Here is a 16,425-nt window from a genome sequence, read left to right on the forward strand (position 1 = left end):
ACTACTATATATTTTTTTTTTAATAAAAAAAGTTTATTAAATCATTTAGACTTGAAAGAAGTCACAGTAATTAATGCACCCAACAATTATAGCAAGTGCATTCTGTACACCACCAACCCAAATGGATTGATTCTGTATTTTATAAATAAAAATTAACATATTTACAATGAGAAATAAAAGCATGGTATTAGGCAGTTAAATTAGCAGAGTACAACAAACGCCTACCGGTTGATTTTTTTAAAAAGTACAAATCTACAAGATTACATAGGACACATATGACTTCATTAGGTTTAAACTGTCATAATCACAACATTTTCATACATATTTTTTACTATGGCTCTTCCAACCATTGTCTATAAACCCTTTTTCATGGCAAAAAGTTCCTTTTCCTTTTCTAAAGGTTTATCAGTATAAAATGCATTCCCTTAAGATCTACTATAGTGCGGAAATAGGAAACAATTTCCTCTAATGACTGACTACGGAGAGTGACTGTATGTACAGCTGTGGTACTTTTTTGCTTCAAAAATAGTGCAGATTTCCAGTTTACCCACCAGGGACAAAAATGGAGTCATAGTTTGTTTCAAAATCATCTTCATTTCACCAAAGAGCAAGCGATCTGGATATATACTCACTAGGCTTAGAGACTGTAATTTGCACTATAAAAATACAGTATTTTAATTCTATTTACATGTTACAGATCTCTCACTCACCCAGCAAGCTGACATTTACAAGCTTCAAAAAAAACCCAACAAACCCAAACAAAAGATAATGGAGCACAAAACTAGTAAGCACAGTAGCTAGACCCATCCACCTAGGAGAGTTAAGGTAAGAAAAATGGAATGTGAAAAGTGTAGTTACTGCCTTTTGTTGGCTGTCAAAGTAAACCCAAATCTGTCCAACACGTCCTGTACGTTGAACATGGTAAAAAGAAGTTTAGGTAAACTATTTCTGAGATAGACATTCTGCAACATAGGATCCTTCTGCTGAACAATCCCTTTAAAATCTGTCGAATGGAAGAAGTGATCCTGAGGATAATTATTTGCTTGGTTGTCGTGAATGCTTATTTCCTGATAAACTCATTGTCCGTGACCTCTGTCTAAGCACTGGTTTTGCTGGGAGTTCCAAGTCTTCAAATACAGGATTTTCTATTATTACTGCAGCCTCCGGTCTTTCCGTGGGACTTGGAGAAAGCATGTCCTTTACCATGGTGTACTAAAAGAGAAGATGAGACGTGCTACATGAACCAGCTCATAAATTCCTTCTTCTTTGATGTTCTGACTTCAACCGTTGCTGTATGAGCAATTGGAGAACGTCCCCAAGTGCTTTCTTACATTTGAAAACATATCATTGTGCAGCCACTAAACTATCTTTATTATCAAGGACTACACTCAATTTGGCAGATCAAATCTGACCCAAAGCTCAAGAGAGTTACAAAATTTTTATATTATTTGCGATAAGAATTTAAAAATCTTATATGAAATTTAACTTTTGGGTAATTTTTAGCATCAGGTTTAAGCCACCACATGCACTAGTTTTGCAGGGTGAGTTAGGAATTTTCCTTGAAATATACACGTAGTTTGAAGCTTTGTCTCAAATTTCATCATCAAAAGCACTTTTCAAAACACCTCTCGGAGTGAGAAACTGTGTCTGCTCCAGGAGAGCACAGCACAGCACAGCACATTCCCCCAGTCAGCCTGTAGCTGTAAAACAAGAAAGGCTGGCCTCATCGAACTCCTGGGTTGAAACCACTAGGAAAACCTGGAAGCATCTCAGCTTTTCCTTGGAGAAGTTTTGTACATCATGTCCTCTTTATCTGAAATTGTATCACTTTAAAGATCTGACTACTAAGAATAGCATTCCACTTGCAAGATCCAGTTCCCAGAGCTAGACCTCATAGAGCCATGATGCTGCGTACAGTCTCCACTTGGCCTGTCTGGAACTCTCTGCACTTTGTGAATACGGACTTATTGCAAGAAATCATTTCACGATTTAGGTGAAATGAATGGTATCAAGTGACAAAGGGAAGTCAGAAAATATTGTATAGTTATTGCAGTTAATCTGTGCGACAAAAATATCAGCATGCACACAATCACAGAATGGTTGAGGTTGGAAGGGACCTCTGCAGATCATCTAGTCCAACCTCACATTATAATATTGTAATTGTGAAGACAGTAAAATACTTGGACAAAGAAATCCATCTTAAAAACATGAAAGCTAAAACTTTTGAACTTTTACTTGCAAAACAACTGGAAAGCAAATCAGAAAAAAAGCCAGAATTATTAGCATCAGACATGCTTACCTCTTGCGCATATTTCTGAGTGAACAATGATGGAAACTTCAGATTTCTGACATCACTCAAGGTCTGTAAAAATGTTGAGAAAAACGCTTAGCGCTTCCAAAATACCATTCTCTAACAGTATGATTTTATTATTGTTCAAAAATATGCAAACAAATCTGCCTGATGAAGGAAAGGCTTGTTTTTAATTGTTGCTTTAGTGTTTCAAAATCACAACGTACTTGAATGTACAGATTGCTGCTCTGCTTCCCTACGTATACAGTCTGCACTAGAAATCATGTTACAGGAGTTCTGATCTGTGCAATTTTAAACCATCCAGATACACAAACTTGTCCTTTTCTATTTTGACTCAGTAAGGTCAACAGAACTGCGCCACCACCTGTAACTCCCCAAGATCTTCTATACCTGTATTACCTGTCACACAAAATGACTGTCTCTGTCTTAACAGCGTAAGCACTAAACTTTATTTGATTTTTATGCACAGATGAGCAGATCTATCAGCAGTTTTGAAAGCAGTCCAAACGGCCTTTTTGGGCGTGCACAGCATGTAACTGCTCTCCATTCGTCCCTGTTCATCTCATAACAAGCACGTTGGCTCCATCTAGTGACAGTATTTCCCATGTTCAGCTACACAATTGGCAGCAGGCTACCTTATGAATTTAAATTCTGTAATTTCCAGCAACCCAGGAGCCAGTATGGCATGCTTTTGGCAGCGAAGGACAACATTTAGCACTTTGCTTCCTTTAAGAAGCATCCCCTTTTGCAAAAAAAAAGAGCATAAAATATAAGAATCCTGAAGTTAAAACAAAGTCGATCCCATATTACTCCACTGAAAGCGTAAACTGATCGGTTACCCCGGTGGCTAACAGTCACGCTTCTGAGCAAGATGAAATTGAGCTTTGTGTCAAACTGCTTCCAAAAACCTGTTCTCCTTTTTTTTACCAATTCAGTCTGCGTTCTGATCTGTTTTCAGACATCTAATTTGAAAATCATTTGCACTGCCACAGACTAGCCGCTAACAGCCTGAGACACAAGCGGGCCTCTATGCACTTCTCCTCTGGGAATTTTCTGCTCCTTGTCACAGACTCCTAGGATTTGCTGGGCTGCTTGGTCAGGTAGAATATTCTTCTTCCTTATGAAAGGAAAATTCTTGGGAATTTGAGCTAAACACAACTTAGGATCCATTCTCCCGATTACTTGCTTTGCTTCTATATTCAGGACAGAAATTGGAAGGGGAAAGCTCTTCTAGTCACTGCTGCTTTCCTTGATGATCAGGGAAAGCTCTTCTAGTCACTGCTGCTTTCCTTGATGATCAAGGAAAGCTCTTCACGGGGTATGCGTCCTAATAAAATTAATTTTCTTCAGGGAAATTTAAATTGGTTTCAGCACAAGGGGTTCAAGTTAAGCAACTGTCAATCCTTCTCTAAAATATGCTCCTGTGTGTCATAAAAAGCTAGAAGGCTTTCAGCAAAAGAACGCAACACCAGCAGATGTGAAATACTTGGTCTGCCTGGTTCATGGTTTGGTTCAAACTGCTTTTACATCTCTGCTAAAAACAATCTGTTGCCACGTGAGAATTTAAATGCATCTCACATATCTTAGTGACAAATAAAGTTATAACAATTCCCCCTTCCTTTATGCATAGGTCACCGATCACCATGTACAAGAAGAAAAACTTTCTCTGGCTGTAGCCCTTGTTTCTCCTGTATGAACTTGCTCCTATGGGAAAGACGGATCTCACGTGTATTTTAATAGCAGGGAAGAATAATAATGCACCATCAACCCCCCCAGATTCACAGCTGATGCAATGAGAGGTCATGCTATTATTGGGAAGATGGTGCTTTAAGAAGAGCAAGACTCACAGCCTAGGCTTACTATAAGAAAAGCAACAGCAACTTCCACTAAGTGTTTTGAGTGAAAAAGCACCGCACATACAAAAGGAAGAATGTATGGCAAAAAGGCACAGCATGGGTCCAACTCTTTAATGAAAAACAAGCTGCTAGGCTTGAAGTCACAAGTGTATTTGCTGCTTGAGATCTTGGGTATCGTAGTTCAATAGTTTCTCTTACTTGGCTTGACAACAGGGGAGATGTGTAAAGAAATTAGGGCCTCAATTTGATTGCACACATTAGCAAGGCTGCAATTCATTCCCAGTGATTCAGGAGGTCTGTACAAAGCTCATAAAGCAGCTGTGCTTCTAATTCCAACACTAAAGCAGAGAAGAATCTCTTGCAAATGCTTTAAAACAAGTGAATAGGTATTTTAAACAAATGATCAAACTGCAGATAATCCTTAGTGCAGTACCATACCTACCCTGACCCGCTCCATCTGTGTGCTGAAAGGGTAAAGCAGCTCAAAGAGAATCAGTCCCAAAGAAAAAATATCCACTTTGTGCGAATAGGTGTTCCCATAGATCTGAAAATCCAAAATTAGGGTTAGGTCAATCAAATTACTCACTGCACAGAATTCCATACAACGTAATCAAACCCCATTTGGTCAATACACAGAAGTGATTAAGAAGTGCAGAGCTGAAAACTACAGGGCAGGTGCTGGTATCAGCCTCTGGGCACATGGTCAAACTTCACCAAGTGAGCATTAATCATTTAAGTTCCTGATTATCGACTCCCCTTTGCACATCCAACTGCAAGGTAAAATGTTTCAGCTTATATCTCATGTACCATAGTGCGTCTTTTCTTATTTAACTTGAATTCATTATACGGTTAGTTTTCTCATACATTAAGAGCAAGATAAATTCATGCATCTAAGTCATTAGCCAAACACTTTTTCTGTAATAAATTCATGTATTAAAAATGTTAATTTTGGAATTCAATTTAGGTCAACATTTTTCCTTGGTGATTACAATACAAGAATTTCCAGTAACCTGATTGCAACAAGTTACTATCTAGAAAGAGTGCCTGATGTTTGAGCTCCTGGGAATCCACACATCTCCCGAGCCCTGCTAGAACAGGGAACACTGACCTGTTCTGGGCTCATGTAGAGTTTCGTCCCTACTTGTCCTGTGTGTCTGGCATAAGCGGGCATCGGCGTAAGTACCGATTCCTCCTCCTCATCTTGGTCCATAGCAGTTACCAGTCCAAAATCCCCAACCTTTACTATGTCATCCATTGTGAAAAATATATTGGAAGGCTGAAAAAACAACCAGGTGAAAAGAAAAAAAAAAAAATTAAGTAACAAGTAAGTCTCTGTGTCTCAGTAGATACAACAGTTTGCTCTAATTCAGATAGCCATGCTGTGAAGGCAAAAACTGCTAATTAAAGATCAGGTTAGCAGAACGGACTAAGAATCCCAGCTATTCAGGGAAAGAGAATTATTCCTGCATTAACTAGTCTCCCTTCTTGAATCCCAGGCTGCTCATCTCTTGCCTTCCGGTAGAGGTTTACTAACACTACAGAAGTCTGCTAAGTAGCATATGCAGAAGTAAACAGCTGTGGGAAACAGCAGCACAGAGAAGTTACCCAACCCTCCGTCAAACACATGGCGAATTCACACCAGTGCTGCAGTTCCGACTCTCACTCCTTTATTCTGACCTCCGAGTGCTAAACTTCTCCACAAATTTCTTAACTGGCACACGGCACGCCATCTTAATGTTAAACTACAGCTGTACTGGAAGTCTGGGAACAAGGTCTGCTTTTTGACTGGTATTGCTGAAGTGCAACTGTGGGACTGTCTACCCAACAGAATTAAGTTTTTTAACCTTGCAGTTCACAAGAGCAGCAACAGTGATGTTCTAGCTTAACTCTGCTTTAGCTCGCTTGCCAGACAGCACTGTCCTTGCCTTAAACTATTAATAAAGGGGGCTGAAATTGAAGGATACTCAAAAAAAAAAAAAAAAAAAAAGCACCCGGGGTGCCCACTTGCTAGCGGTACCTATCTGTTTGCTTCTCACGGAGATGCGTGTGTTGCAATCTGGCCGACAGAACAGCTCGTGCGAAAAATCAGTGATTCTTTGAAATACGACTGCTCCACTTCTGTTTGCAAATAAAGATACAGGCACAGTTTGGGGGGAAGAACAGACTGCTTCCGCAGGAGAGAAGCAGCAGGATTACGTGCGGGGAAAGGGCGTAGGTGTGCTAAAGACGCAGCTGGCGCGGGGCAAGCAAACTCCTCTCCGAGCTCCTGGACGTTCAAGGCTGGGAGAACATGACACATGCTTTGTTGACATAAACCCTGCAATAGGAGAAGGCAGATACAGGGCAGTGTTTTTCCCCAAGATGAAAGGACTACAAGGCTGACCGCTTCCAAAGTCCATCTAACTTTCGCGGTTAAAGACAAACCCGCTCTGTGTGAAAGAGAGACACAAGACAAAAAAGGCTTGTTGTTCTTTAAGCGAGTAAAATGCCCAGATGGCTCCGAGATAAACACTGTAGAAATAGTTAGATATAACTCGCTGGCTCTCAGCACCCACATCCTGTCTCTAAAACACAGACAGGCCTTCTGCACCAGCTCTTATCTACTACGATGTTTCCCTGCAATGAATGTCATACCCTTCGGAGTCACAGCTCATTCAGTGCACAAAAGCTGCTACCCCGTACACCTACAGCAGCTTCAGGTTCTCTCTGAAGCATTTATATGGCACCCACCCTCCGACTGCATACACTCTCCTGGAGGGGTTATCAAAAACCTTTCAACGCAGACTTGTAACACTCAAGACCCAAACTTCTCCGTTAGGGATTTACAGGCCACAGCCTTCATCTCCATTCCCTTCCTCCTCCAGCAAACACAGAAATCATCAAAATCCATCTTGCTCCGCAGGGAAAACAAACTCTTCCAGACTTAACAGAAAGTTTTATTTCACTTACTTGTCTGGCTGAAAACAGAACAGAGATTGTCTCTGCCTGGCCTAGCCTATAGTTTCTACAAATTAAGGAGAGTGGAACTCCCCACTATTGCAAACCACCAGCAAAAAGGAGCCAGCAAGAACACACTCTGAAGGAGTAAGGCTAAGGTAGATGCATACAACTGTGATTTAAATCAGAAGAATACAACCAATTTCTAGTTTAGTTATACTGTCTTGTGCACAAAGAAATTACACCTTCCTCGATCAGAGTAAAAATTCTCAGTTTTCCCCATAAATGAAAGATCTAATCACACATCTGGAGGACTCCTGTTCAATTCAATTAATGCTGCAAAATGTAACTAAGACTGTTTTTCTGATCCTTTGATATCTCATTTGATAGGAGCCATCATTTCTTTTGAACTATCAAAGCACGGCTGACAGCCTGTCCTGGGAATAACAGCAACTCTGCTTGATAGACGTAATTGTTTCTGTACTTCACTCTCTTTCAAAGAATTAGAAGTGCAATCTACTCACTTGCTTACCTGCTTGCCTAAATTCCTGCCATCTTGTCATTAGGGTATCTCTGATTACTGGGAGCCTAATGAATATATCTCAAGGTGCACTGTTAATTTAATAATCTTTCTTAAAAGATCTTTGAATCTTTCAATATGTGCTTTTGCAAACGTATTTTCAAATAGGTCCAACCAGTTCTCAGTAGTGCCAATGGGAACAAGAACTGCTACGGCAGAGCTAGCTAGCTGTTAGCAGAGGAAAACCAGATTCACAGATTATTTGCTTATTACTGCTGACACACACAATTAGATGAAACCTTTTGCAAGGAGCTCCTGAAGACAGAAAAAAATAAACACACTAGCTGTTGTTCTGACCAGATTAACAAAGAGTAGCCAAATAAACCTCCAGGATCCAAGAATAACCTCTATACATGCACAGGAAGTTTTCTGAAGCACAAAAGTTGATCATTCAGGAGAGATCCTTTCCAAGTCGCTTATACCACATAAACAACAACAACAAAAAAAACCTCTTGTTCATCTTGCTGCCAACGCTGAACTTTTAAGATGTTCCAACAAAACTCTACATAACTGCCGATTGACACCAATGTAGCTTTAAGCCAAGATCCACAAAGCTTTGCTAAACAGTGATCCCGGTGAAGACTGCAGAGAGTTACAAGTGACCGTATAGTTAAGAAACGTTATTAATGAACATGTCTAGCAACACATTAATATGAGGATTACATTACTTTTCTGATCGGTTTCTCAAGCACTGAAGATTTGCAGATAGCTGGTTCAAGATACTTGCTTAATGCGGATGAGAAAAGAAAATACTTGGATATGTCATAAGCTTTTCTAACTTTGGCATATCCTTTCAGCGTTATTGAACTCAAACTCTTATTTATTTCCCTTTTAACAGCCATGTCTGAGATGGTATTTTTATCTTTTGTATCTACTGATACCAAGTGATTACCATCTGAGGAGCTCCAGCAACAGTTGTTATCACTTCGGTATTTACTCCACTGAGGTAGGTATTAACGGCTCCTCAAATAAGCAAAAGGAAACAGGAACTGCCTCTCCACCATTCGGCAAAAGTAAAGGACTAATTCTCAGAGATTGTTACCCTTAAGGCTAACTTCATCGTCACTCTTTAACTGAAATTTTGGCACTTGGTAATAACGACACTCCCAGTGCTAAGTTTCGGCAAGATTAGGCACTGACATAGGATCGGAAGCAAACGAAAGAGGTACGAAAGGTACAAAAACAGTAAGTTACTCCTATTTCAGTTATCGCAAATGCCAGAGCTGAAAACAAAGAACTTTCCCATGCTGTACAGCACTCATGATCATGTCTTAACATGCTGCACGTTATCACACATTAAAAAGGTCATGCGTCCTTCAGAATAGCTGCGTTACAACAGTTTGCACTAAATTGAGGAATTAACCTGCAAACAGTTTGCATTTCAGTCCTAGAGTACTAATGCTTAACTTTTAATTTCTGTCATGATGAGTAACACTGCTGCTCTTGGGCAGTATTACTGTAGAAAGAGAAAGGAGAAAAAACAACAGAATTATCTCGTTCACATCAAACAGGAGAAGAGGTTTCATACTAGAAGCTTTCTTTGCCAGACAGCTCAGCAATGAACAAATCTGTACAAAGTATAAACCAGGATTAAAAATGCCACAACAAATGCAGCAGATCTGTGCCAGATACAGGTAGTTTGTTGTAGAAAGGCTTTAACTGTAATAATGAACCATTAAGACTTATTTCCTGGAGCACCGCACTTGCAAATTATCGTACAAACGTTAACTTAGCTTTCACAACACCCATTCTGAGGTAACTGATACTGTGAACTGTCTTAGCAGGGTTTGCCTCCAATGCTGTCTTAGTCCCATGTACAAAAAAAGAAGTTACCTGTAACCCCATACTCATGATCTGTTAGTTTAAAGCAGAACTTAAAACTGAGCTGAGGGGTATTCAAACGTGCAATTGCTGACGCTCAAGTTAGTAATGCAGCAGAGGGCCAGCTACTCTGTGCTGCCATTTGAATCAGGCCACACGCTTCAGGAATTTTATAGTGCCAGAGACTTTTGTGTGATAATTTGGGCACAGATAATTCAAGTTACCATAGCTCCAAAGATGATCTCACAGCAGTAAACCAGAAGAAGACGTTTGTCAAAAAGGACACAGCTAATCGTTACAGTTACAACTAGAAATTGGAAATTTCAGGCATTCAGTGATGATCATGCCAACAGACAGAGGAACATTTCCTACAATATGCTATCCATACAAACCTTGAGATCCCTGTGCATTAATCCTTTGCTATGCAGAAAGTCAACCGCTTCAGCTATCTGCAGAAATATCTGCAGACACTCTGTCCTTTCCCTCTCCTCTATCATGCATCTTCTGCTCATCCAGTCTTTAAGGTTCTCTTTCCTGCAGAGCTGCATCTGGATGTAAAGATACACTTTTGGAGAGGTGGGTTTGACTTTTTCTGTGGTATTTTTAGAAAGGTCCAGGCTTAAACTTGTTGGCCTTGGTGGAGAAATTGAGAGGGGGCTTCCTGAAGCAGATTTCTTGTTATCGGACTCTTTCGTACTTGTTGGCTTGTCCTCAGAAAGACTTTCATCCTGTGAAACATCAATTTTATCTTCCTTACTGGAAGCATTTCCACACCCAGAATCCTCAAACACAATCGAAGAAGAGGTCCCTTCCCTCAGGTGTACAACAGGAATAGCTGGAGGACAAATTTCAAAGGAGTGACCCAACTTGGTACTGTTGATAGTACTGTCTTCCACATCACAGCCTGTAAGAACACTGTCCTGCAGGTTTAATAGTGGGTCTTCTGACTGGTGTAAGTCCCTGTTGTCCGTGGCAGAAAATTCCAGAGGAGAAAACTGGCTTCCTGATGAATCAGACTGGCCACAGGGTATCCCCACGGAGAAAGACCTTACACTCTCCGACAAAGTGGCAACAACTTCAGTGTGTTCTTTTGTAGAGAACGGCTCTGTTCTAATCTTAAATGATGGAACGTCCATCGGACTGGGAGAACTGAGTGGCCAATCGGTGCTTTTAAAAAAACAAAAACGGAGATCAGTACTTCAGAACTTCATCCCATCATAAATGAGTTTTCAGAAGACTACGTTTTAACAACTGCTTCCTCTGAGAACAGAAAGCGTCCTATCGTAACAGCAAATAACTCTGAGCGCGGGAATCACTAATAACCAGGATTCGGCATCCATTTTTCTCAGTGAGGATTATGTTTTCTCACTGAGATAAGCGTGTTGGGCTAAGTATCTCATGAGCGATAAAAGAAAATTTAGCAAGCTCTACTGCCTGCCTCCCTATGTGCAATCAGGCTTATCTTCAGCTCAAAAAAATTCACTCCTTTAGAACATTTATTGCAATGACTAAAGTAGTTGGAAGAGTCAGAGCTGTGAAATGTTAATTCAGTGCCTGAAACATAAAGGTCAATGTATTCTAAAAATTCTTAGGCATTTTAAGATGTTAGGAGACCACTAAACATTCTCCTCATATTAGGCCTCATTCCTTCCTCAACACCTTTAACTGCTGCTAACATATAGTCACTTTTACCTTACTCTTAACACCCTCTTAATCTTCTCCTTTACCTAATTTTCCATTTTTAACCTAGTTCTACCAAGCTTTATAAATCACCAACCTGATTATCCCTCACAGGATACGAATTCATACTGAAATAAACTCATTGAACCAGTTATTGAATCAGACCCACCTCAAGCAAGACAACAAACAGGAGGAGGACAGCAGGAACAAGAAACAAAGAGGACAGAAATGCCAAATCTAAGTAACAAACAATGCCACAGTCTTCTACCCACCCAAAGATTCAAATAGAAAAGTTAAATGAAGAACTATATATAGGACATTCCCCAGCCTAAAGAAGTTCCCCAGCCTTAATAAGTCCTTAATAATCAGTTATCTCTTTTCTGCCTGGTCTCTCCATCTTCCTGGATAGTCTACCAGTTCTGCCCTTCTATTGATGAACAACCGCACATTCGATACAAAAATTTCAACCTGTCATAAATGAGTTACCTTTCATCTTTTAACCACTGTTCATCCATCTTTTCCTGCCATCTCTCAGGTGGAGCTTCCAGCCACGCATTGAAATACCGAACGATACCGGGGTGTTCAAGTTTAGCCAATGCCTTAACTTCCCGCATCACCTTTTCACGAGCCAGCTCCCTAGGGTTTTGGGCGAGGAGGAGGAGGAAAATAAAAAGACAAGGTCACATAAAGCAACAGCATAGCAAATACATTTCTGCAAAGGAATTTAGCCAAAGCTAGCCCAGTATAAACCAGGCTAGTAGCACTGCTCTTCACACCAAGAGACAGATCTGCCTTAAATTCCCCAGAATAACTCCTTCAGGTTAGAAGTGTGGGGGAGCAGTATGTGCTCGTAGCGGCTAAGTATTTATTCATCTCTTTCCAAATAATTACGGGCAGCCAAACTTAAAAGAAAAACTTCATCTTCCTCTCAGCTGTTTATAAGGACAGGAAAAAAGTCTACTAAATGGCAACATTCTACAGGGATGTAGAAGACACTGACACAAAAGACGACAGTCCGTTAATACCTTAGTATTTTCTTTTTTAATTGCCAGAACTTTAGGAGACTGCATAAAGACTATCTCCATTCTACAGACAGGAAAACAGGTAGCCTGGTGTCTTACAAGAATCTCTCTTCGTGAGACCGTAACCGGATCAAATGAAGTCAAAACGGTTTTATTTAATGAATATTAACGTTATAGGCTTGGAAAAGAAAAAAACCAGGCTACCTTAATTTTCTGAACAAAACCTTTATCTTAAATAATCAAGCTTATTTAACACATTTAAAAAATAGTAATTCTAGATTTCATAGCTTTACCCCCTCCCTCTACTGGCCTGCCTGTTGCTGTTCTAACTCGAGATTTCCAGAAGCAGTGTCTCCCATCTCCCACTAAAAGGAAGTGCTGCAAGCTCTGTGTAGGGTAATTCAGCAGCATGGCTTGACCACCTATGACTGAAAGAAAAGGTAGGGGTTGTGGGACCAGAAAATGAAACAAATGGACAAATGGAGTCAGAAAAGCTGAAGAGGGAGGGAGAAAAGAAAGAAAGGGTGGAGCAGGAGAGGTAAGGAGAGGAAGGAGAGAAGCAAATTAACAGTGCTACAAATCACTGGTCCTATTATCAAAGGCTCTATTGATCTAGGCAATCAAAGGAGATCCCATGTAGCCACAGCATCCTCTCAAGGGTCCTGCTATGCAAGTATTTCAGCCAAGCAGGTCACCCCCTTCTGCTGTGATTGCATATGCCAAATTCTCAACGCCAAAACTCAATCAACCCCCCGGTAAAAAGTATGTTATTCATCCTAATGTAATAATTTCTGGAAATCAGTTCAGGAACAGATGGTTCAATGTAGGATAGGATGCCACAATTCATTACTTTTTCCTGTATCTCAAACTCATTCATTACCTGTTAGGTAAACGGATCCTTTTGATAGCATAGTTGCAGTCATCTACTTTATTTTTGGCTTCAAAAACAACTCCAAAACCTCCACGACCCAGGCACTGAATTGGTTCAAAATCTGTTAGGTATCTGGAGGAAGAAGGGTGTGAGAAAAGGACAGAGGAAGGGTGGGAGGACAGGGGAGAAAAACGCATTTAGCAAGGATACTTATAAGTGATTTTATTTTTCTAAGGGTGAAGTATTTCTGTACAGGCAAAACACGCTGAATGACTCCAAGCATTTCTCTTGTCTTTTTCCCGTGCTCACCCACTGACGTAATCAGGTGGTTAGCTGTTTATGAAATGGACAGTTGCTGATTATGCGTTTATGCAGTGTCTATCACATTCCCAGCAAGACTCCTTACAGTTGCACACGATAAACTGAAGAAGCTTTTAAGAATATTAGGTTGTGTGTGCTTACTGTCAGGATTAGAGCTATTTAGCCTAAGTTCCTATCCCCAGACAAGGCGGTGACAGCCAAGTATCTAAATCACAATTTGCTTTTAAAAAATTGCTTCCTCTCAGGCACTTTTGCTACTTGTTCTTCTCAGTGCCTCTTTCGAAATATCACTGTTTTTATATCTCACAACCCTCCTTATTCTTCCTCATTTTAATTTCTCCAGTTCATAGCTTCAGCAAGTTGCACGTGTACAGGTCACGGTCACGTGTTCTCCAAAGTACCAGCGACGTGTGCCTATAAACCCTTCTGTCTTACCCAACTTCCTTCAAAATAGTAGCAAAGGTTTGTTTCAAATATACCCTGCTTATTCTGCTCATAAAATATCAAATGTTTCCATGTCCAATCCCTTAAACCACAAACACAGAAACAGAGGGGTAAACACTGACTCAGGACCTCAAGGGTCAATTTTCCATTTCACAATATCAGCAGGAAATACAAGAACAACGTTCCCAAGCACAGGTACCCGATAGCCTCTCAGTGACTGCTCAGACTAATCATAATTGCAATCTCCCACTGATAACATGGCAGTAGGGTTTTGTGTTGCCGTTGACATTATCCTGCGGAGTCCAAGAACTAGGATAGGTAAGAATCGGCAAGTACAAACTCCTTTCTCTAGATACGGTTAATTCTCACACTGACTAAAACGCTTTATGAGTTTTGTTGAACTGTGGTTAGTTGAGCTCACCTTGACACGTATCCAGAGTTCTTGACATCACTCCAACTGGTCTCTTTAACATCTCCACAAACGGACTCATATTTACTATCAGTCTGACACTGTGTTTCAGATTCCTTCCGCAGCTAACAAGGGTTACCAAAATAAGAACAAAAAATCCAAGTCCTTAATACCGGAGATCAACTTGTACCCTTAGATATAGCATTAAATCATTTCTGCGTAAATATTGCCAAAGACTTCAGTTATGGTTGAAGCAATTTATTTGCTTGCTGAAGCTGTTAAGCGACTTGTACACAGCAGGTGATAGCCTTCATAAACTAAATAATAAATTTAGGCTTTTGATTTTGCTATGACATTAGTTATTAACTTATTAACATTACTCACTGGAGACTGAAAACCAAAAGGACAATCTAGAATAATACTTTCTGTATTTAGAACTGAGAAAAAGTACTTACTCTACTGTGAGGATGGGGATGGAAAAGTTTGCGTACAATAAAAGTTGTAGCCACAATGCAGAATATAATGGTGCCAACTATTTCTTTCCACCAGTGAAGTAGAAGAACAGGATCTTTCTTGCGAATATTCTTGTAATTCATATCCTCAAAAAACCTAACAGTGATCTGGGTGCTACGCTTATTTCTTTCTCTCTTGTAGTAAGGTAAATAATAACCATTATCTGTGCATGAAAGACACAAAGAGGGTATAGATTTACTTGTGGGTAACTACCAAGCATTTCTGTCTTCTCATTAATAGGTTTCCTCAGCGGAGTCACAGCATTCTTGTTCGTACGTCCCAAGGTTTTAAGTGACCTATAAGCAAATTCAGTTATTCAAAGCTGTGGACTCTATGCCAAGCTAGGCCGCCAGTCAAAGTTCACCGCCGCAGAAGGCCTGACCACTGAAATATTTCAGTGCAGGAAGTCTTCTACATGGGAAACTTTATACAGCAAGGCTAAGCCTCTAGCAAGGTTAGCAAATTCTGAAAAAGAAAAAAAAAAAAAAAAAGCCTTGCAAACTTTTCTCGTTGCGTAAAGCTATTACTGGTAATGGCAGTACATACAAAACCTCTGCAGTGGCAACTTCTGGCGGTCTGAAGTGGTCTGTGCAGCACTAATTGTATATACGCACAACACAATTCGGAAATCCTAGTTTGGGCAATAATTTCCTGGTTCATTAAGTGTTAAAAAGGACGTGTATTTAAGATCAAACACAGGGCCATTTACTGAATTTCACATATAACACATCAGTAAACACTTCAGAATTTGGGACTTCCACCTACCATATGGATACTGCAGAACTGAAAGAGCTCCATTGCTGTACTCTTCATGAGAATACTTGTCATTGCTGAGACACTTATCAAATTCATCAGAGTCCACCAACACTGGAGTCCTGGAAGGAGAATCTAAGCACAGAAAGGAAACTTAATTTTCTGAGCTGAGCTGTTATAAAAATTCCACACTTTCACACATTCTGTTCTTGTACAAAGTCTATGAGAATTCAATTGCATAATTTTAGAAAATGTAAGGTTGTTGAATCAAACCATGAATCAAAATTCATGCAAGGAAACATTAAAAAGCGTATTTTAAGATTACTGTCACTTAATAAATCCCTCCCCTCCAGCCAAAATACTCTTTTTTTGAACAAGTCTATTAACTGATATTCACACCATTGCAAACATTTCATCCTTTTTGCAGGAAGATTTGATTTAGAAGATGAGCATTTCATCATCAAATAAGATAACGTCAAACTCAGAGTAAAAGAAAGCCGAGTCATTTAGACATTAAGCATTTAATTAAAAAAATAAATAATTAATAAAGCACAGAGATTGGTCTTGAACTACGTTACGGCTGGAAACATTAGACTAGACTGAGGCATAATGGAAGTCAGAAAGATGTCCTGTCTTTCTAGTGCTAAGACAATAAACAAAACTCTGGATTGTTACTTACGGATTAAAGGTTTCCATTTGATTTTGGGAAGAGGAATAATCGCATTATCATTTCTGGATTCCAGAGCCTTTGGGTTGGTTGGGAATTTTTCAGAAATTCTGACTGATGACTGAAGATACAGCTGTCCCCTGTACATACCTAAGTAATAAACCAGAGAGCATATCTGTGTTAAGATTTAGACCAGCCTAAAATTGCACAGTTATGAATGTGGTTAAAAATTCCTATCGC

The 16,425-nt window shown here is 39.9% G+C and overlaps 1 protein-coding gene across 1 annotated transcript in view; it reads right to left on the minus strand.

Annotated features, from left to right (window-relative positions):
* Positions 1–25: 25 nt before the first annotated feature.
* The window catches only part of EIF2AK3 (eukaryotic translation initiation factor 2 alpha kinase 3), a 47,161-nt gene continuing 30,761 nt past the window's right edge, over positions 26–16,425 (minus strand). The window contains exons 7-17 of the mRNA XM_068943734.1: positions 16,198–16,335; positions 15,531–15,653; positions 14,708–14,928; positions 14,265–14,377; positions 13,088–13,210; positions 11,672–11,821; positions 9,898–10,672; positions 5,276–5,443; positions 4,610–4,711; positions 2,300–2,362; positions 26–1,212 (exon numbers count right to left, since the gene is read on the minus strand). Coding sequence (XP_068799835.1) covers positions 1,036–1,212; positions 2,300–2,362; positions 4,610–4,711; positions 5,276–5,443; positions 9,898–10,672; positions 11,672–11,821; positions 13,088–13,210; positions 14,265–14,377; positions 14,708–14,928; positions 15,531–15,653; positions 16,198–16,335 — 2,153 coding nt within the window. The 3' untranslated portion in view covers positions 26–1,035. The remainder of the gene's footprint in view (positions 1,213–2,299; positions 2,363–4,609; positions 4,712–5,275; positions 5,444–9,897; positions 10,673–11,671; positions 11,822–13,087; positions 13,211–14,264; positions 14,378–14,707; positions 14,929–15,530; positions 15,654–16,197; positions 16,336–16,425) is intronic.

The sequence above is a fragment of the Struthio camelus genome, chromosome 4 (genome assembly GCF_040807025.1).
Source record: "Struthio camelus isolate bStrCam1 chromosome 4, bStrCam1.hap1, whole genome shotgun sequence".
Classification (NCBI taxonomy): Eukaryota; Metazoa; Chordata; class Aves; order Struthioniformes; family Struthionidae; genus Struthio; species Struthio camelus.